Genomic DNA, 22,594 nt, shown 5'->3' on the forward strand with positions numbered 1-22,594 from the left:
AAAGGGGGATTTCAAAAGATATCTGCACTTGGCGGGCTAACGTCTTTGAAAGTTCCCCACCATGGTGTAAGAAGAGCAAATGGTCCGAGGGCAGCGCGTCTCACTAATGCAGGCGAGCCGAAAGGTGGCGCACGCGACTAGGAAGCAGTAAATTCCCTCAATAATTCCAAAGTACAGACAGGCTTTGATCCAGCCGACGACGCCAGCGATAGGCTGATCGGTGACATGTGACCTTGCTCCGACCCTTTGTCGCCATGAAAGTTCCTGCGTGCCGGGCGAAGTGCGCGCGCTTCGCCTGTTGTGCTACGCACATTGCTGCGATAATTTAGTTCCGGGAGGGCCGAATGGCCTTGTTGCTTTGCGGTTGGGTGCCGAAACCAGACGAATGAGGGCAAGAAGTTATTTTGCATCCCGCGCGGCAACCAGAACCTAACCAGAAGAAAAGTATGCTTGTACAGAATTGGACGGAAGGACTTTGAACTGGCGGTAACTGCACGGTTATGCGACGCAAGAAACACAGAACGATACAAAGGTGCGACAGAAAGTATACACGTGCATGCGTCGAGCTGTGATAGTATTTCACTCGCGCGCATGAATGTTGATGGCCGAAGTTTGTGGATGTTATTTATTTTAGTTCATTATGAGCCCGCTGAATAGCTCAGTATGACCAAGGATGCAAAGGACCGAAATGCCTTGTTGCTGTGCGGGTGAGTGCCGAGATCAGACGAAGGACGGCAAGAAGTTATTTTGCATTCCGCGCGGCAAACAAAACCTAACCAGAAGATAAATGTGGTCCCATAGAATCGGACGGAAAGACAGAACCGTCGGTAACTGCTCGACTATGCGAGGAAAGTAACGTAGAGCGATACGAAGGTGCGATAGAAAGTATACACATGTGCGTGCAGAGCTGCGATGGTATTTCATTCACGCGCAGGAACGTTGAAGGTCGAAGTTTGTGAAGATTATTGATTTTAGTGCAGTACGACCTAGCATGCAAGTAAATAGTGGGGCAGAAACTCATTACCTCGCTGACAAATATCCGCATTGCGTTACGGGCGATAAAAAAATAAATTTCAGCAGCAAATTCTACTCTCACACTTTCCTGTGTTAGCGCGCGTTGTTAACTGCGCTTTACAATATGTCCAAAAAGTCATTTCCAACTGTGCATATCCTAATCGTTTCTTGTGCATTGCATATGTGAATAAAGATATTCCTAAAGTCTGAATTACTCTGCTTTTAAAAACAAATACTGCACAGCCACTGCTACTGGCCATCAAATAATAAAGTGTGATTGTATAATGCAGTTTATCAAAGTACATTACACACAGCTGCGAGCTTGTTCCTTCCAAGTTTCCCTTACACTCGAAGAATTTTCAGTAATCGGCGATGCCATTTTACTGATGAAAAACACACAACTGCAAATTAGCATAAGAAAAACGCCAGAAGCGTTACACGGATTGCCAGCAAAACACAATGCAGTAATAGCTAGGCCAATCCGCGTGCGTTTCGTATAAGGGCCCTCTAATTCTTACGGGGCTTTAGAGGTGCACGGAGGCGAAAAGGCATAAACACACCAATGCGTGTCATGATTCAAGTTTACGTGGCGACGTCGCACGGTTCACGATAACAGCCAACCGCATTCACACACGCGCACACACTACGCTCGATGTTGGTGTGCCGCGACATTAGATCGCGCTGGCAGCCCGAACACAATCCAGGAGACTCGCTGACATGATCCATACCGCGCTTTAGAATGTCATGACAGTTGCACTGGCTCGTAGCACTTAACCACAAAACAAAACAGTCGTCGTGTAATCGGTACACGACAAACACACTCAGCGGCAAGAAGGCTGTTGGCGCACTCGTTTCCACACACATAAAGGATGTTGTTTAGTTGCCGTGAGGGTCGCACGTTTCAGCGACGTTATGTCGAAACTTTTTGGTCCAAGCCACTGTCAGCCTTCTTTTTTTTACCCAAATTCTTCGTTCAAAGTAAGCGCTATGTGTACGCAGCACACTTACGAGCAAAATAATTCACAGAGCAAACAGGATTAAGCGCAAGCAATCACCAAGGCGAACGCGCAAACGAACGAAAGGTAAACATGTGGAATCGCGAGGCGATTAAGCACTCATTGCGCTCTCTTTCAGCGCTCATTTGAAATTAAAGGACTAGATTTAGCAGTTCGGGCCCTTCTTTCGTTTTTCACCGCAGTCAGGCACCAGTAGCGTTTTATTTCCGCGCGTGTGCAAATATTTTTTCAGCTCACGAATGCCGCGGCGCCGCGGTTTAGCTTGGGCGCCGTCTGCTACAAGAACTTCCTAGGTGGCGCGCGCGGCAGCTGTCGCTACTTTGTTATGGGGAACCAGCGCTGGAGTTTCGACGACGCCTGCACCGCCGCCCTGGCGGTCAGAACGTGCACAATGCAGCCGCACCCGCGGAAGGAAATTGCTTCTGGTAGTGGCGTTGCGTGCCTCGAAAATCGAAGGAAAACAAGAGGACGCCGACGATACTGTTGCGTATACAGGTGCCACAACTGCGTCGGGATGAGGGAGGGTGTATCCTTCTGCGTCTTTCCATCTGTACCCTAAGAACAAGAACGGAGGCGGCGTTGGATCCAAGCAGTCAGGCGAGCGGAGTAAGTTCCCGTCTTGTCGCCCTGTCAAGCGGTGTCGGGCTGGTTTCTAAATCGAATTTCGCGTGTGTGCTTGGTTTACACGATAGTGAAGACGGTCAGCCATAGCAGACAGTACCAAACAGCAGAATCTGCAGTCGGCATTTCGTCGGAAACAAAATGAGCAATAGCATGCACCATCCGGCATATGTACCAACCATTTTTCCTTCGCAATACCGCCGCCGAGTCCATTCTAACGCCACCACACCAAGCGAACGATTCGAAAGGTAAATATTATCCATTCATTGCCAAGAATTATGTGGTAGGGAAGCTGCCTTGTAATACGAATTGCGTGCGCATACTGCCGGCGCACGCGCGACTAAGCCGCCTATGTGTTTTTTAAAAATGCGCATGCGGATGAGGACTCGGCGCTTAGATGCATCCAGTAAATTTATGTAATTAGTGCTAAATGTAGCCAGCGTTGGTACGGATCCAGCAGCGGAGCACTCAAACCTTTGCTTGCGCGAGTCGGCTAATGCGAAAAAGCTTTCTTCTCCATTGACTGCTGTGGCGAAGTAACATTAGAATTTTTTATGTCTAGCCAGAGAAATATGGAATGTCTTCAGGCCAACTAATACTTCCGAAACCATAGCGCAGCACGACCGGAGCCATAGCTGCTAGATTTGCGAGGCAGGCTGTCACGCAAGCATGGCAACGGACCACGGCGCAACCATATGGTGCAACCGCTAAAGAAACACACGTGCTCGCTGCGACAAACTGTGAAAAATATATGAAGTTTAAAAAGCTTCTTTCGTCATTTCTTCATTTGATGGCGCTAGCTTCTTTACGAAAACTGTCCGCTTGAAGCGGCAGGAAAACGCAAACATACGAACTATAATACGGCCGCGCACGTGTCTGTCGTCTGGTCGAGAGGCTGGAATAGGCCGCGTTTCGTCGCCAGGGCGGCGTGCAACGCACTCTTCTCGACGCGCCGCCTATCCAGCGCTGGTTCTCCATAGAGGAACCTTAGGAGAGAGTAAAGCCTCTTACACTTCGTGAAGTAGTGCCACGATTTGAAGAATGCCGCCTCCCCCTCGTGCGCTCTGGCCGAGGCCGCTGCCGCGTCGCTATTGGCGTAATAGCATCACGTGGGCCCTCGCGCCTTCCTTCAGCGCCATTTTTGCTCCAGAAGCGTCTACGGAGTGGCGAGGAGTGCATGTTGGCGCCGTTGCTGGTCTCTAGTAGTGTAGGTGGAGCCACGGTTGAGGAGGGAGTGTGAAAGAGATGAGAAACGAGGAGGAGAGAAGGCGGAGGAGGAGAGTGTCACTACTTTACGAAGTTTAAGGAGCTTGGGAGGCAGACCTCCGCCCAGCGGTCAATTTAGACACCACTGGCCTCCTTCAAGTCCTTGGGTTCAGCTAGAGCAGTGGAAAAGTAGACATGTGCGCACTAGGGATTAGTAAGTGGCGGTTGGTGGATTAGTGGAAGAAAAGTAAAAAAAAACAACAAAGAAGGGAGACGTACAAAAGCAAAGTTTGCAATAGGGGATCAGAAAATTTGGTTGTGGGAGTTCATAGTGTTTGTTTGTTTCATAGTGTAATAGCAAAATAGCAGGGAAGAAGTTTGGGCCTGTTGCTGGGATATATTCAGACTAGGATACATAGCGCAAAAATTTTTACACAGGGACAAGCAGAACACAGGACGAGCGCTAACTTTCAACAATTGATTTATTGCAGCTGCTGAGTACTCACCGTATAAGATCCCACTCTCGTGTGGGAAGTACTACGTGGGCCAGACGGGCAGATGTTTAAACGTGCGTCTGGCGGAACATAGTAACAAAGTGGAAAGCATCGCAGAAAATGTGACGCGAAGGCACCATGCTTCCCGCTATTCAAACAAACTGCTGTTGTCTATCGCCACAGGAATAAGATTACGAGGGAAATTGTGGAAGCAGCCGAGATAGCCAGAGCAGGCGACGAGTGCGTCAGCACGCCGTCTATATTTTTATCAAGGAAAGAGCTTGAAGTTTTGGGCATAATGGTCACATGACTGTCTTTTTCCTCCTTCCCTTCAGTGTGTTCTATTGCAGTGGCGTCCCAGTGAGTATATATGTACTCACCAGCTGCAATAAATCAATTGTTGAAAGTTAGCGCTCGTCCTGTGTTCTTTGTGTCCCTGTGTCAAAATTTTTGCGCTATGTATCCTAGTCTGAATTATTAGCAAGAGCTTGGTGGCTCAACCCACCGCCCCGTTCTAAAGGGGATGCTAATAACATCCATCCATCCACCATCCTGGGCGCCCCAGGCTGACATGTCCCGTGCTTGCGCGTTTCAGCCTGCATTTTTAGAGCCAAGTACGTGTTAACGCTCTCATGTTGAGATTACTATCATAATTTCCCGAAAGCTTAAAGAGTTGTTTGGCATTGCCGCAACACGTGCTGCATTTTTAAATCAAACATGTACATTTAGCTCAACGCAGTACTCGCAGTCCGCATTTTTTGTAGAGCTGCTGACAATTCAATTAGCAAGTTCCGTTTAGATGAAGAATTGTTATCTGTTGTCATTATACGCTGCGCCCCCGCTTTCATTTCTCATGCGAAGGCAGCGTGTTGGGGAGAACCGCGTACAAAGTTCTCCTGCGCGTATGTAAGGGCTTTCGCGTGATGCAGTGAGCTGCACCCTCATTGTTGTGTAGACTACAAAGAAAATTAAATGTTGCCCGTTTCGCTTACGGCATCCGCAATAGTGAAGTTCTTAAAGCACCAATACAAAGCCTGCTTGTTTCTTGTGAACCACGCAGCGCCTTTCATGCATTGATAGCGCTGAATAGAATCATGCTCCTTAATAAAATGTTCATGACAGAAGACGCTGATCGTGTTCTTATTCTTTTTCTTCAAAATTCACTAGGCAACAGAAAACCAATATGGAATCAACTAGCAAACTATGAGATATACACATATACATGTGGCATTCTTCATCATTCTTCGTGGATCTTATGTTAGCACTTCTAATCTGGTTCTGGCCGCCTTCTGTTGGCACATCAGTTCCGAAATCCAGTAACTCGTAATTAGCTACATTTTGCTTTCTGGTTCTTCGTTTTCGTTGGTGTTTTCTGCCTATTGGCCCTTCTTTCGGAAGTGCCCCGCAAGCGTCATTCGTCACGGAACACCGTTCTTTGACAGTGAAGTGTGAACAAGCAGGAAAATTACTCAGCACAGCATCTTTAGCTAGAGAAGTTCTTCGGGTCGTGCGGGCTAAATCAACTCCGCTGTGCACCGCCGTCCATGTTTTTGTCACATAGACTGGGCCGAAGTAGTGCTTCTCGCACACGTAGTCGCCTGGCTGTAGGACTCAGTTTTCACGCTCTATGGCATCCCGCCATGCTTGCAATAAACTCTTCTCTTTAGGGACACTGAACATGGATACTTCGTCTTTACACGAGATGTTCGTTCTTGCAGTTTGTAGTTTGCGGTTTTTGCCCATAGTCCGGTTCGATCCGTCTCCGCCAGCAACGTCCCCACTCAAACGGCAAATCTCTATTTTCCCCCTCTTGCGATTTCGCTTATTCGTCCGTTATTAAGCGTATACCGAGAACAAGGATGACTGATTGCTCAACGATAAGGCAAACACTGCAAAAAAAAAAAAAAGGAGGAGAGAGAACTTATCGTCTGCCGCACCGCTTTCCCGCGACGGCTTCCAGGCTTTGTCGAACGCCGTCTGCTAGAACAAGTGACAATCTTTTGACATTGTCATCTGTTACGGCGCCTAAAGAACTTTGATGATTATAATGATTGAAAGACGCACAAAATAAATTCATTTTTATTTCTTTCAACCCGTTTTACGTGCAGCTACAAATATTTACCCTGTCGAAATTCCCGCATGTACAGCCTCCTTAGGTGTGCTGGCGTGCTGAGGTGCAGAAGTGAAACACCATCATTAGTGAGACGCGTTTTTCCCTAGCGGCACCCGCGTCGTCGGATCACATGTTATTTCTTTTTACACCGTGCACCCCACTCTTTTATTGGACAAAGATGACATTGTCGAAATTAGAGCATGCGCGACTGAGCAAATGTAGCCAGTTTGCTATGTTGTGCCCAGTTGCTTATAATATATGTAGAAGTGTACGTTACCGCTGTAATTAGTTAATTATGGCCATTGTTTAATTCGGAAGAAGATTAACTTGACATAGTTCGTATTTCATGTATGAAACGGTTACCGCAAAAGAACGGAGTGAACAGTGAGAGAAACCTGAACATGTGCACGGGCGGTAATCTTCAAATAACTCAGGACAAGAACGCTATAGCTGAACAAACAAAATGATTTCACATTTGTGGAACGCAACGACGAGTTTATGAAATCACGAAGTCTTTTTTTATATATAGCTGCGTCCTTTTCCCGAATAAAATACTTGAAGCTAAACACCCGTCTCGGTGTTCACGTTACATTTGCCGTTCTACTTGCTACGCTATACTGCTATACAAAGGACGAAAAACGCAGACACATATGTGCGCACATGTGTGTGTGTTTTTTGTTCTGTGTGTAACACTATAGCGCAGCAAGCAGAACCATGTCATATTAACTAGCCGCAGTCGAAGCTTCATTGCACGTTACATTTGCTGCTGCCCTCGTCTTTTCTAGCGGTAAACGCCAAATAGTGGCATACTTTCCTGACCCCGCAGCTGCTGATGCAGGACAACATGACTCTAAGGTAAAGGATCTCCGCGCTAAGCAAACAAATGCTTGATGGGCACTTGTTTCGAGAAATGAGTAATGAAAATCAATTGCAAGATATATTGACATTGCACTTAACGGTTATGTGCGCCGGGGTACAGGAAGTAATCATATGTATTATTTGTAACGTCATTGCATATCATCAGAAATTTTGAGCACGCATTTGTCGAAAGTGAATGAAGCACGCAATTTCAGCCTAAGGAATATTGCTTCATAACTGCTGTGCTTCCATTTCATAGCCGCTCGGCTTCCATTCACCATTTGATTCATGTGCTGCTCATTTATTTTATATTGTATTAGTAGCAAATCTTTTTAACAAGCAAAAATCACTCTGAAATTTGTCTACCTGTTTCTGCATGTGCGACAAGAAAGCGATATCTACCATGTGGATTCTTCAATAAGTCTCCCTGCTTTCAACAGACATCCCGCTGTGTGGAACACGTGGAGCCTACGTAGGAGTCTCTCGTGTCGGTGCGGCGGTTGCGTGGCACGCTACAGAATGCTGGAGGAATAAGTCCGTCCTGTTCAGTCGAAGCTCAGTTACTGAAAACAGGCTCACAAAAAAAGTTACTTTTGTGTTTTGTTCTCTTCATAAAGTATATTGGACTGCAAACACTATATTGTTAGATGCAGAAATATGATTATATATAAAACTGCCTTCAAATGAAACGAGTGTTTAGGAATAAATATGCCGATGTGAATTCGACGTTGTTTAAACACGACTCCGTAGTCACTCATAGAAATAAGTGTTGTTGCACCGTTTCAATAACAGGTAGCACGTATCAGCAAGCTCCGGTAAAGCAATAGGACCTGGAATTCCTCCAAGTTTTCCTGTGGTGCCAGTGTCGTTCGTGCTGCCGTTTGTGAACGTCGTCAGATATGCCAAAAAATTTACGTTCTCCTATCGACACTAGGTTCCAATAAAAGATGGAGGCTAAGAACAACAAGACAGAGGCAGACAATTCCCCTCGGCATCCAGCGATGACCGCTAAATTCCGAAACTGAATGGGAAAAAAGTAGACGTTGTAATAAAAAAGTGGGCACAACAAAAGATTGTGGTGAGCGAACACAGCAACTGTCCAGTTTATTAATCTCTTAGTTTTAAGTGTGCTTTATCACGTTGTTTCTGTTTTTCTCACCGAAAGCGCCAACAAATACGACAAGCGCCTGCACCGCGGCCGACACTTGAGAGTTTTTCATTGTGGCGACAAAATGGCGCATCCCAGGGCGGGAAGGCGTTCGGCGGTGGCTCCCACCTGCTCGTCCTTGATTGACCAGGCGTTCAGGGCCGGGAGTGAGAGTGAGGCGTCACAGCGAGCCGCAGTGCCTTGCGAGCACAGCCAACGAGGAAAGCAGCGTTGCGGAAAGAAGTCGGCAAAGAAAGAGGCCCGGCTGGAGAACGAGGAGGAAGATGCGGTGGAGGCAACGGGGCGTTTCCGAGTTTTCCCGCCGCAGCTGTGCAGACAATCATCCCGCACGTAACACCTTTAGACGTGCGCATTTCGCGTCCTCTGGACGGGAAAAATAAGCCGTGCTCAAAGGTGTAGAAACGCTCATCTCAAGTTTGGTGCATTCCATGTAAGCATACTGTTTAAACTTAGACAAATGAGTGCGGACACGAGTGGACGACGGCCGGTAAGTTTTACATAACTTGGATTATAGTCAGCAGCTTCCCGGCTACGTGTGGAATTTCAGCACATTTTTAAGGCGCTCAAATAATTTTGTTGCCTTTTTTTTCTTTCACTTCCATGCATTTTTTAAACACTTTCACCTTTCGAAATTCTCCCCTCTACAGCCTCCTTAGGTGTGCTGGCGTGCTGAGGCGCAGAATTGAAACACCACCGTTAGTGAGACGCGTCTTTCCCTAGTGGCACCCGCGTCGTCGGATCGCATGTTCTTCTTACACCGTGCTCCCCACTCTTTTATTGGACAAAGATGGCGTTGTCGAAATTAGAGCAATCGCAACAATCGGGCCCGTATTAACAAAAACATCTTACATTACAATTCTCTATAAGACAAAACGCTAGCCCATCCTAGACATACCCTCAGCGATTACGGATGACCAATGGGAATATTAAGGATTCGGTTAACTAAGTTTTTTAATCAAGAACGCGCACTTGTCGAAAATCAGTATATTATCGGAAAAACAAATTCACTGAAGCGGTATCACTTAAGAAAAAAGAACTACTATTTAGTGATCTTGAAAATATGCATACACTGCTGGAGTTTTTGTTGACGTCAGAAAAGCTCTTGATTCTATTAGGCACCTCATTATTTTCGAAATACACCCTATATATGTATTTGGAGGTGTTACTTAATATGCGATTCATAATTATTCCTCAGTTCGATATCAGTTTTAAAGCTATAAGAGTGTTTGTACAGAATTGATGGAATTAAGTACGGCGCACCTGAAGCGGTAATTTTAGGTCCCCTATTTTTTAGTATTGTAAATAATTCCTTCACATATATGCCGGTCCTTTACGGCGACCAGCGCTGGGCAAAGATACTTAGCTATTGTATCGTGATACGATACGAGATACTCGGGCAACAAGTATTTAAGATACAGATACTATATACTGCCGCAATTATTGTATCCGATTCGATACTTACCGTTTGTACCTTAAGATACTTTGATAAATTCGCAAACTTAATAATATAGATCAATACAATGTAGCAGAAAATACCTATGCATCAAAATGTTTGCTTGGAAATTAACTCCGTCCAACACTGTGTCATTTGAATAAAATGTCTGTTACTATCACCCAATTTTCTCTTTCTTGATGAAATATTTTCATTCCGAAACAAGTTATTGTAGTTGCTTTAAGTGCTTACGATCAAAGTCCTTGCCCTGTGCGCTGTCAATCGTTTTTGCTTGTCGTTTTTCTGATTGATGGTAGACGCTGTTCTGCTTCCCGACCAGCTTGAAGATCGCTATCTAATTACAGGAACGTTAATAAGAAGCCTCTGCACGATGGGGCGAATACCGCTGTGGTGTTTTACCTCGTCCTTAAATGTATTATCGTTTACGCATGCAAAGTAGTCCAAAAAATCGCTTTTAGTGATTTGCAGCCACAGTTGCCGGCATAAGCTGACAAATTGCCAGCTTATGCACATATCTCAAAGAAGCAGCCCCATCCACGCTTTGTTGCACAACAGTAAAACTTATATCCACAAAATCGCTCAAATTGCTGCTGTGTGAAAGGCACTAGACGCAGGAATTTCGGCAATCTTCAGGCTTTGTAACAAAGCACCACGCAACAGAAACCTCGATAACGACACTATTAGCGGCATCAGAATTTGCGCGAAGGACGCCACACGCATTGGCGTACACTGTAGAGCACAGTGGCTACGAGCAAATGACAGGGCACCGATGCGACTAAAAATAAACCATCAAGACACCAAAGGCCGGCTGCGCGCTTGTTTTTGTCGAGACGGCGCGAGCGCCACCTCGTGATCTTGCCCCACCAATAGGGAGGCGCAGACCGCCTCGCTTGCCCTCGCTGGATGGCTCTGGCAGAAAGATGAAAGAACGCCTCTGTCTTTCGTTTTATTCAGGTGGCTTAGTGCAGCCGTATCAGCTTGAGAAGCAGATTTCAGCCAAATTTTACTGTTGCGCACGGTGATGTTGCGATAGCGGAACACTGCATCTTAATATGTACGATACCTTCTTTCATGTATAAGAAATACACATACTGATACACGTCTTGGCAGACTTATCATGATGCAGATACACGATACCCAAAGAACGTCTCAGCTAAGATGCATGTATCTCCGATACTACGCAGCACTGACGGCGCTAACATTTCTTCTTGTCAGGGATTAGCTGAATTATAAACGGTGGCAAATTATTGATTGGATGAGTTCCTAATTTAGTCGTTTCTCAATGGGCCTAAAGTAATGTTTTTAAGCTTAAGAAGAATGTTCTTTAATTTAAACCTCGAAACCAAGCTGGTGACACTCATATTGCTTTTTTTTATACTTCCGCAAAACAATGTCTGTGTTTAAATTTTTAGGCGTACATTTCAAGAAAAATTTAACATTAGCTCCTAAGTATAAAGTACACTCTAATATTCCCAGATCTAGTAGCGCGCTTTCTGAAATGCAGCACCTGGTTCGACTTGGTTAAAACGTCAGCTGCATCATTAATTCATTCATTCCCATCTACACACCAGCTACTGATCTGGGGCACAAGAAGCAAAGCAAAATTAGATAAGTTAACAGCCCTTCAAAATGGAGCTGTCGGCTTAATACCAAACCTTGTATGGGGCGATCATACAGAAGAGTTAATGTGGAAATAATAATTGCTTACAATTAATTAGGCGTACAATGTTAAGCAACCCACTTGCATATAAGACAAAACACTAAAAAAATTAGCCTGTGTTTGCAAAGACATAGTTAATATCAAGCAATAGGAACTAATATACAGCCATCTTATTGTACCCCACTTTAGGACCAATTATTAAGTTAACGAGCAGAGCACTTATTATGTCACTTTATGATGCAACACTCACAAGATTACACTAGCGTGCAAGAACATATGTCAAGGTGTCGCTTAAAAAATATTTTTCAGTCTTATTTGCTGCCCTATACATCTAAGTGAAATAGGTTAGCTATATGTGCCGTGTGGTTTACAATCTATGCTAATAACTAAATTTTTCTTTTAAAATGGAGTCCTGGACCAAGAAATACTAAGCAAAAGGAAAAAAAAACACTGAAAGAGCGCTAACTTGCAACTGAATTTATTATATTGATATTATAGATTTACAATTATAAACCTATATTATATTTATTTTGTACAAGCAGGATTATCATGCGTAAACGTATCAAGTGCACAACACGTGCAAAAGATAACAACGTTATCTCCGTCAGGACCGACGAGAGGTGCCACGACGACCAGAAATCAGCATCGAGACTCAAAATTTGGTATTAAATATTGTGAAACAATACCGAGCAGACACTGACGCATCACTTTTCTTTAATACGCTTCCAGCAATTGCGGTGCCTTTGATCCTCGACTTAGTAGACGCGTGTCCCTAAACTGCTGCTCCACATGAAGCAGAATGTCGGGTAATGTGCGAACCTGATCGCTTGTTGGTGAATTAAAGAGCGAGGTGCGTCTGCTGTTAGCGACACATCAGTTTTACTTTTGCAAGCAGAGAGAAGGCTTTTTGATAGCCTGCTGTGATTAGGGTGTTGCGCCTTTGAAGCTCTTTTTGTATGTTGCGTATGTGCCTGCGCGTATAAAGTGTGTTCAAAGTTAGACTTCCGTTCTCTTCTTTTAAATTCTTAAGAGGAGTACACAGAAGCCATTTTTCTACCTAGGTTATGCGGTCAGGCGGTCGCGAATTGTGAGGGTTGTTGTCGTCGTAATGTAAGTACTTAAATAAATTCGATAATTGCCTTTTTGTTTACGGCAGTTAGCATCTATGTTTATCTTGAAAACTCAAAGGTTGTGTCATTTGCTGACTACTCCATTTTGTACAATTTTAGTAGTGCGCTTGTATTTTGAGATATGCACTTTCGAAATCTCGGGCCAAGCCGTCTAATTACGCATGTGAGATGGTGGCACCCGCAATGAGGTCTCTCTCTAGTGAGACGCAGTTATTGCGTATGACGCTCCGTCTGACAAGAATGCTGGTTGACCGGCCACGGTGATTACTTTTCCTTCTTAGCCACCATTTTCGTTCGTGGCCAGCGAAACTGAAGGATTACTTTGCGCGGCTACTTGACCGAGCCCTTTTTGAAGCAATAACTTGGAGAGTAGGCGACAAAGCGTGGTGCTCCCGTACACGTACTGTCGAAGCAAGCAGGTGCGAGATTATGATACTGGCTTTCTTTTTTTTTGCATTTTGGAGGCTCAAAATCGTGCATGCGTTAAGCATGAAACAAAATTGACAGCTGTGGGGCAGCACCTTAGTTCCCAGTGGTGTGCCAGGGACGTTGTACCTGTCCGAAGTGTGTGATTTGCGGGCCCTGCATCGCCTATGCCTGAAAAAGTGCTGTTTACTATAAGGAGCACTGTGAACTGGCGTGAGCAATGCATATCATTGGTGTATGCCTGATACTATTTTTTTTATTCTTCGTGGTTTTGTGAAAGTACTGGACATATGAGGCATCGCCTTGCAAGCGTATCCCGTGCACCCCGAGCTGCCATTATGTGCCTTTGCCACTGATTCCATCAACTAAGCTGGGCCGTTGGAAAAAGCAAACCCTGCGTTGGAACCTTCTGTGCTGAAAAATGGCTGCCTCGTCTGGGCCGAGGTACTATTCTACGGCAGAAAAGATTGATCTAGTGCTATGAATGGTGGAGAAAACGACAATGCCTCATTAGCAATGGGTCTGTACGCGTCTCGTCATCTGGATTGGCGAGTTCCAACCAAACCAAGATTTGTTGGCATTTTCAAACGTTTTAACACAACAGGCTCAGTTCAGCAAAGAAGCCCAACAAGGGCATCATTGATGCGAACTTTGAAATTGACGTCCTTGCCTGCGTGCATGCAATGCCAAATGTAAGCATCAGAGAGATTTCTAAAGAATGGGGGAACAGTGCACAATGTTCTAAAAAAACCTCGAATTTCATCAATACCAAGTGAGTCTTCATTAGGATCTAGGTGAAGCAGACTGAAAAATGGGCATGCTTTTGTGATTGGACCCTAATGAAAATTGACCAAGTTAAGGATTTCGTGCAAAGTGATTTGGAGTGATGAGGCTTGATTTCGCAGGAACGGCAAGTGAACATTCACAATGCTCACTACTGGTCGCAAGGAAATCCTCACTGGCTGCAGCAACACAACCACCAAATTCGTTGGTGTGGCATACTTGGGGATAGAATCATTGCCTCTCACTTCTTCGAAGGGAACCTCGATGGATAGGATTATGCGTATGAAATTCATCCTGGTGTCGTCAGTTAAGTTGCCTCGAGTTTCCCTCTCAACGATCAGCGGCAAGTTTGGTTCCAGCATGACGTGGCCCCACCAGATGTCTCCTCCACTGCAAAGAACAGGTTAATATGTAACTTTCCACGGAAGTGGATTAGCCGGGAAGGAGGGATGCTTTGGCCACCGAAATTCCCTGATCTCTCTCAACTGGACTTCTTTTTGTGGGGCTACGTGAAAGATCACGTTTACGCCGGTGAGCCCACCTATGTCAACGACACGAAGATGGCGATAGTTGCCACCTGTAGAAGCATCGACCCAGAAAAGCTGCGCAAAGTTGTTGACTCCTCGCGAGAGCGGTTGATGTGGTGTGTTGCAGCGGAAGGCAAGCATTTAGAACATTTTTAAACCGTTGGTTTGTTGGAGATTCTCATAATTCTAAGTTGGGTAAGCAAAACGTGAACAAGGTGAATGCAGGAGCCAACGTTTCGACAAGTGGACTTGTCTTCTTCAAGGCGACGTAAGCTTTCCTCGCCACAGTATATATTGGTGGGGTTCTTCTAAAGGGGAGAGGATGTGAGGCGGAAGGGTGCGGAAACGAGGGACGGTGTGTTAGCGTGTCGAATCGAGAGTAAAGGAACACTGTGCACAAGGTCAAAGCCAGGGCCACTCCCCCCTCCCCTCGATCTCTCAACGCACGCGTGTTAGCCGGCGTGTCAAGGGCGTCTGACACTGAGGCTGAAAAAAAGGAAAAGGAGCAGAAGCTTGATGTGGGCGAGTTGGTTGAGCATACTTAATGAAAAACATTGAAACATAAAAAGCATTTAGTTGGAAGTAGCGCCTTGTCTGTCGTGCACGTTGTCCTTTCGTCCTTGCCTTCGTAGCGCTCTCTTTTTTCATTAAGTAGGAAAAGGAGGTAATGGAAAGAGAAAAAAAGGGGGGGGGGATACGCCAAGAAATCAAACTAAGTGTGGCCTACAGCTTGAAGTTTAGCAAAGCGAATAGATTCTAAAGCTCCCTTTGAGACGTTTATGCCTATTGGTTGCAATGTCTTGAATTTATGGATAAGGTATGATTCTCTGTATTTTCTTTCTCGTTCCGAACGGACATTTGACTGTAAGATGTAGAGTTTAAGTTCATCAAAGTTATGACCTGGTTGGTTGAAATGCTCGGCGACGGCTTTGGGAAGCTTTTTAGCTGTGTCCGCGCGATGTCCGTTTAATCTGACGTTCATTGGTTGTCCTGCTTCACCGATATATTGTTTCTTACAGAAGGAACATTCAAGCATATAAATCACATCCGAACTTGTACAAGTGAAGCTAGATTTGACTTCATGTCTATAACTATTTGCGGTGCTTTTAATTCTAATGTCACTTTGAAGGTGCCTGCAGGTTTTGCACCTAGGGCGACAACATGCTTTTATTACGGGGGAATGCTGTTGGCTGACTTTTGCGTGCAACATGTCTTTAAAGTTATTTCGAATTCGATTCTATACACTACCTGCAAATTTTCAGCACTAGCATGGGTACGCCATTCGCTCCCACGTATGCGAACATTTTCATGGGACAGCTTGAAGCAGACCTGTTGAAATCCTACTCTTTAAAACCCCACATCTATCTTCGTTACATTGACGACCTATCTATAATATGGGAACACGGCACAAGCGCCTTAACCGACTTAATTAGCTGTTTCAATCGCTTTCACTCGAGCATTAAATTTACTGCTCACCACTCTCCTAGTCAGATCAAGTTCCTGGACACGGCGATCTACATAAAAAACGGAAAACTGAGAACGACACTTTACCGGAAGCCTACAGATAGCCAGCAATATTTAGACTACAACAGTCATCACCCGCGACATTTGCAAGCAAAGAATTTTTGTCGGACAAGGGAAACGTATAAGAAGAATCTGCCGCGAAGACCACGATCACCACCACCACGACCACGGTCACCACCTAAATGACCTTAAAACAACGCTAGCAGAAAGGAACTATCCCCAAGTTGCTCTCGATAGAGCTTATGACGTCGCGTCCAGATTGGAGAGACAGTCGGGATTGGCGAAGAGACAGCCCACACTAGAAACTGACAGAACGCCGGCCTTTATAATAAAATATTCTAATGCACTCCCAAACATAAACAGCATCCTAAGAAAATACCACCCAATATTATCAAGTAACGAGCGTTTGCGAAAAGCGTTCCCAGATGTACTTAGGGTTACCTATCGCCGAAACAGGAACTTTAAAGGCATGTTAGTGCACGCAAGTCAGCCAACAGCATTCCCCCGTAATAAAAGCATGTTGTCGCCCTTGGTGCAAAACCTGCAGGCACGTTCAAAGTGACATTACAATTAAAAGCACCGCAAATAGTTATACACATGAAGTCAAATTTAGCTTCACTTGTAGAAGTTCGGATGTGATTTATATGCTTGAATGTTCCCTGTGTAAGAAACAACATATCGGTGAAACAGGACAACCAATGAACGTCAGCTTAAACGGACATCGCGCGGACACAGCTAAAAAGCTTTCCAAAGCCTTCGCTGAGAATTTCAACCCACCAGGTAATAACTCTGATGAACCTAAACTCTACATCTTCGAGTCAAATTTCCGTTCTGAACGAGAAAGAAAATACAGAGAATCATACTTTATCCATAAGTTCAAGACATTGCAACCAATAGGCATAAACGTTTCAAAGAGAGCTTTAGAATCTATTCGCTGTGCTAAACTTCAAGGTATAGGCAACAACACTAAGTTTAATTTCTTGGCGAACTCCCCCCCCTTTTTTTCTTTCTTTTGTTCCCTTTCCATTCCCTCCACTTTCTTCTTTTTTTTTTCAGCCGGCGTGTCAGACGCCATTGACACCCTGGCTAACACGCGTGCGTTGACAGATCGGGGTGGGGGTGAGGGGTGGCCCTGGCTTTGGCCTTGTGCACAGTGTTCCTTTACTCTCAATTCGACATGCTAACACACCTTCCCTCGTTTCCGCACCCTCCCGCCTCACGTCCTCTCCCCTTTAGAAGAACCCCACCTATATATACTGTGGCAAGGAAAGCGTACGTCGCCTTGAAAAAGACAAGTCCACTTGTCGAAACGTTGGCTCCTGCATTCACCTTGTGTACGTTTTGCTCATCGTCTCGAATTTCCATCTCCCGCATTCCCCGTCTTTTCCCTAAGTTGGGTAAGATTTCACATAACTCGAAACTAATATTCTGTAAGCAGTGGTATATTTGAAGCAAATTGCTAGAGTGTATAATTTCTTCGTATGTAGCCATTCATTTACACTGTACTTGTTTTTCTTTTGTTGTTGGTCTGTTATTCCCACTTCTTCCGATATAATGCCGGAATCGAGCTGTGTGTAACTAAATAAATGTGAAATTGATTACGTTGACAAAATTTCGTGCTCTGTCATGAGGACTGGTAGATGCGTTACAATTTTTTAAAAGGTACACAGAGAATACGCGTTCCGTAAGCGCTGACAATGCCAGGGTCGTAAATTCTCTTTAGTATGTGCCAGGAGCCCTGTAAACGTTAGTGGTTAATAATGCGTGGTATAGCAGCTGACGCTGTCGCTTTATGTTATGAGATGGCATTAATTTCAATCATTCTGCAAGTAAAGCTTCCATTATTATAAAAAAAAAGTAGAGCAGTACCGCTGCACATGAGTGCATAGGAAGTCTTAGGCGACACGGCGTCTTGTCAGCCACTCTACTAACAATTGCTCAAAGAAACAGGGCTCGCCTCACATCACCCGCACATTGATTATTCAGTTTCGCTGGCCAAGAATGAGAAGTAATCAATGTCGGCTAACACCCCACATTCTTGTCAGATGGAGCACCATACGCAATAGCTGCGTCACACTAGGGAGGGGGCGCGCATGCGTAATTAAATGCTTTGAGCTGAAATTTCAAACGTGGACATCTCAGGACACAGGCGCGTTACTAAAATTGTACAAAATTGGATAGTCGCCAAATCGCGCCGCCTCCGCGTTTCCAATGTAAACATGCATTCTAAGGGCAGTAAACAATTAGGTAATGCGCCAATTTAATTAAATACTGACATTGCGACGACAATTATCCTCACAGTTTCCGACCGCCTGGCCGCATAACCTAGGTAAATGTTTTTTTGCATTTTTTTAAAACGCGTAAAATCGACCTTTGAGCACCCTGTATATTGCATGATGTACAATAGAGAATGAGCTGTCGACAATTGCCGCTCCGCTTGTTCCCTTGCGTCCTAGTTTGCTTGCGCCAAAGCGATCATGTTTATGGTCTACTCAGCAATATCAACCGACCAGCCCAGCGACATGTACTTCTGTTGCAACGTTCAGTTTGACCAATATATATCAGCGGCCATTAAGAGGTGCCTCGTAAATAGTTGCCGACAGTACGGCGCAGAAGAGGCCTGGCGTTTTTCTGTGTACACGCAGTCTTGAGCTTTCGAGAGGAAAGGCAGGCGCAGGGGATCGAATTCTTATTGGGCGCTGATAAAACCACAGGCACATCGTGTCGATTCGCCACCTTTTTCAGGTTGTGCATATAGGGCGCAACTTGGAGTCTTTTCTTATTTCACTGCCGCTGGCCGGGCCTTCCTCTAACACCTTTTAACCTCTGGACAAGCACATTCGACAGACTAATTGTAGGACGTAGGTAGGGAAACCGGCTGGAACCAGCCGCGATTCTTGCAAGGGAAAGCACTCTTCTATAGCATGACGTCAGAAGCGCAGGCTGAAGACACATCGTCACTATAGCCCTTTTCCCCACTTTTTAATTCACGGAGTCGAAAGGGAGTAAACCTTTTCGCGGGTCATAATTTTAAGGAGAGCCTTACCGTATACTGGCTGCCAGGACTGCGCATGCGGGTAGTTCAGTGGGTTCGGGCATTAAATCACCTGAACGCTCCGCCGTATAAGCTCAGCACGGTCGAGTGTGCAGCGGCTCTGACGCCATCTGCCGCAGCGATGCGACACCACAGGTGAATCAGCGGCTCGGGCGGCTCGATGCGTATCGCTTGACGTGGACCGCAATTCGTGTCGGCCATGGTTGTGGCTGTTTTGTTTTATTTAACCATCCCCCCTTTTTTTTCGTATACGTCTTTGGATGGTGCAATGACATGCCTTTCATAGGCAAGCGTGCGAATTAGGGAGGTGCGAAAAAGAAGAAGTGTAATAGGCGATACTGCTGCGTAAGAAACTCACAGCCATGAACGCCAGCCCGTGATAAATTGGTACACGTTTCCTGGCAGGCCTTACGAACCAGAACGGCGAAAGAATTAGATCGCAGCTGTGAGTAAAGCAGATTAGCTTTTCCCATCATATTTGTGACAAGGATTTGTTTTGTAAATCCTGCTATGCGTGCGCATTTCGCAGCTTGTGCGACGCCAGTGGTCGTAGCCGGGTCAGCTGCTCAACATTTAAAAGATATTTGTCACGACTTTGCTAATTTGACGACTGCTTAGTGTAAGTTGGTACGATAAGGATAACACTGGTGTGTGTCATGAGCAATATTTTATGCCGAGGAAGCTTATTTTATGTTAACCAGTGGTAATTCATAGACGATACTCATTTCGGCTGCTGGAGTCGGAGGCGCAGTTTCACATGGGGGGAGTTTTCTTGTGATTTTCCATTTGTCAAATCGCCTTGCAAAAGCATGTGCAAGCAAACGAATTCACAAGCGAAATAAGGCTTCGTGAAAAGGGCATAATGAACCTCGATCATTGTAAATAATGAGATGAAAAACTAACATTCTCGTCATATAAATTGAGATTTCTTGGTTAATAAACCTCGCTTTTCAGCTGCAGATGGCTCCGAATGGGTCCCAAACGAATCAACCAGAATAGGCTCTAAACATGTCTCTGAATTGAGAAAAAAGCACGATCGAAAGTCATCCTGAACAAGCCGACGGGTTTTCCAGATGTTTACAATGTGCGGCTAGCTGACTAAAATAATACGACGCAAAAAAAAAAAACCTGATAAATAAGGGCTCGTTTGTCTCACTTGCCACGCGAAGCGACTCGTAGTTGCACCTATTACGTCGTCAAGTATGCTCCGGTTCGCTGCTGCGCAGTGAGCCATGACATACCGCTTAGGGCCCAAACACGGTCAATCCGCCCTTCGGTTCCGCCTTCGTCGGCCCGCGGGCGGACGCACGCGCCTAGCCCAAAAGGCGGATGGTGTCGCAAAATTCGGTGCAAACTCAATCCATACGGGCGGATCGCACGCACTCTCCTATTGGGCGACGAGGCCTGTAGACAGCTGGCAACCATTTGGCAGAGCAAAGGTGTTCAAGCTTGGCAACTACCTTTGACAGCAGACATCGCCTTCTTTACGTAGAGAAGGTGCTGCGGCATACGACGCTGGCATATTTTTGCAGATGTGATTTCAAGCTTCCGCTTCACGGTGAAAATGTGACTCTATGGCTGCCAGATTCTGTTCTGCAGCCGCATGTCTTGCGTTGGCACCGTCATTCTTCTTCGTTACACTGCACAGTCATCTCACCTGCGCCACCTTTTAAAGATGTATTGCAATCACATCATGTCGCAACATCCAAAGTATTCTCGAACGATTACTTTCAAGCAAAACCTCTCGAATTACCCAACATGCTGCGTTCTACGTCAAGCGAACGTGATAGCGTCGCCGCAAACGGTTCGTCCGAAATTCTCGTGCTCGGTGCGATGGCGCAGTTTCTGTAGTGCTAGTGACAGCTTGCAAGAATACGGAACACACGCACATCTGTTGCGAAATAGAGCTGCTTAGGTTGCCAAGACACGCCTCTTTACCACTGAGCACGCGTCTGAGGCTCCGAATACAGCTTGCTGATATGCTTGTATTTGCTAGCTCATGCTTTTTTTCAGTCGGTTAATCTTATTAGGGTGCTTAAACACGGTATGCATGAAATGCCTTTTCCTTTTTCTACATATACAAAGCCACCAAAGATGAGACAACCAACATGCATATTGGAAATTTAATACTTGCTGCTTGTTGTAAACTTTCCAACCAAAATATAACGCTAGATGGTGTGCTCAGCGATGAATGAAGTTGTTACCGTGTGAAAAAAGGTTGTGCATAAGTGGTTAGGTTCATGCAGCAAGGATTTGAAGGTTTAAGCAGTGCGTGTACAGTTCATTATGACTGGCTTAAAAGCAATATGTAATAGCGGTGACCTTATGCAGATGTATGCTCATAAGATGTTTCCAAGGGGAGTATTTATTTGAAAGTAAATAATTTATATTGCGGAAAAGATAACTTATTTTGAGTGAAATCACAAACTTGTATTCTTTCTTGCCAGCCTGGATGGCCAACCTGTTGCCACCTCACTACTTACACACGCCTAATGTAACATTTGAACAATGTACAAAACATTATCAAAGTACAGAAAATTAAGCAGTGCCATGACCAGCATACTCCCTCTCTCACCCAGGTCAGCAAACTAGGATTGTGGAGTTGAAACTGTTTCACACTGTCATCATACATGCGTGTTCTCTTTCGGTTGCTCTCTGTATAAAATTAAGCTCACATAGGATCCACATGACACATGAACTATTGTAAGCTCTACTCAGGTCATTTGAGTTAGTTCGGCCTCGGTAGCATGTTGTTTATGAATTTATGCAGTAACAACCTAGCGAGCTGATGCACAGCCATATTTTAGCAAAAGAAAAAATGCCTAGCATAACATAAACAGCTGGCCAGTACCTCTATTTTATTTGAAAGCAAAACGAGATTATCAAGTGAGAGCATACCAGTGAGTTCCGTGTCCTCTCGTTGTGTGAAAAGGTTGATGTAGTTAGTGGATTTGTGTTTGTCTTTCTTGATTGGTACGCCATTTACCATGCACATGACAATGGAGTGAAGGCTCACATGGCGGCAGAAAGGGCCGCACGAAAAGTGAGGAAACATTCATTGCCATTTTCCTTCTTTGCATAATAAACAAGCGAATAGTTCCTTAGGTTTAGTTTTGCGAATAATGCACAAGGTATTATACGTAAAATTGAATGATTGTTGTACTAAATTATCTATTCAGTATTCGGGTAGCCAAATAAATAATGCCCCTATTAGCACTGTGAGAGCACATGAATGTGTAGTCAAGAGCCGAAGTGGCTCCGCTTCTGTGCCAAATGTAAACTTGTTCCAGAACTAAACACGTATACTGGTGAATTGGGTATGCACTCAGATCTAATCTCGCTCGATGAGCGCGGACACTCGCTGTCAAAATTCTGGAGTAAAAAATCGCGGCAGCCACAAGAGAATTCATTTTCTGGCATCTCTCACTTCAATGTGAACGAAACATTGAAAGCATAGCGCATACAAAGCTACATGCACTATGCGCACTCTGCGAACATCAGAGATCGCTTTGAAGATGACGCCCGCGTGGGCGCGCCCTTTGGCCC

At 45.1% G+C, this 22,594-nt stretch overlaps 1 protein-coding gene across 2 annotated transcripts in view; it reads left to right on the forward strand.

Annotated features, from left to right (window-relative positions):
* The first annotated feature begins 8,821 nt into the window (after window positions 1–8,821).
* LOC142558625 (solute carrier family 35 member G1-like) overlaps window positions 8,822–22,594 on the forward strand; it is a 64,088-nt gene continuing 50,315 nt past the window's right edge. For both annotated transcript variants that reach the window (XM_075670799.1, XM_075670800.1), the window contains exon 1: window positions 8,822–8,977. Coding sequence is in view for 1 of the 2 variants with exons in the window: in XM_075670800.1 (XP_075526915.1) it covers window positions 8,948–8,977 (30 nt within the window). In the remaining variant the exon portion in view is untranslated. The remainder of the gene's footprint in view (window positions 8,978–22,594) is intronic.

This window comes from Dermacentor variabilis, chromosome 9 (assembly GCF_050947875.1).
Source record: "Dermacentor variabilis isolate Ectoservices chromosome 9, ASM5094787v1, whole genome shotgun sequence".
NCBI classification, from domain to species: domain Eukaryota; kingdom Metazoa; phylum Arthropoda; class Arachnida; order Ixodida; family Ixodidae; genus Dermacentor; species Dermacentor variabilis.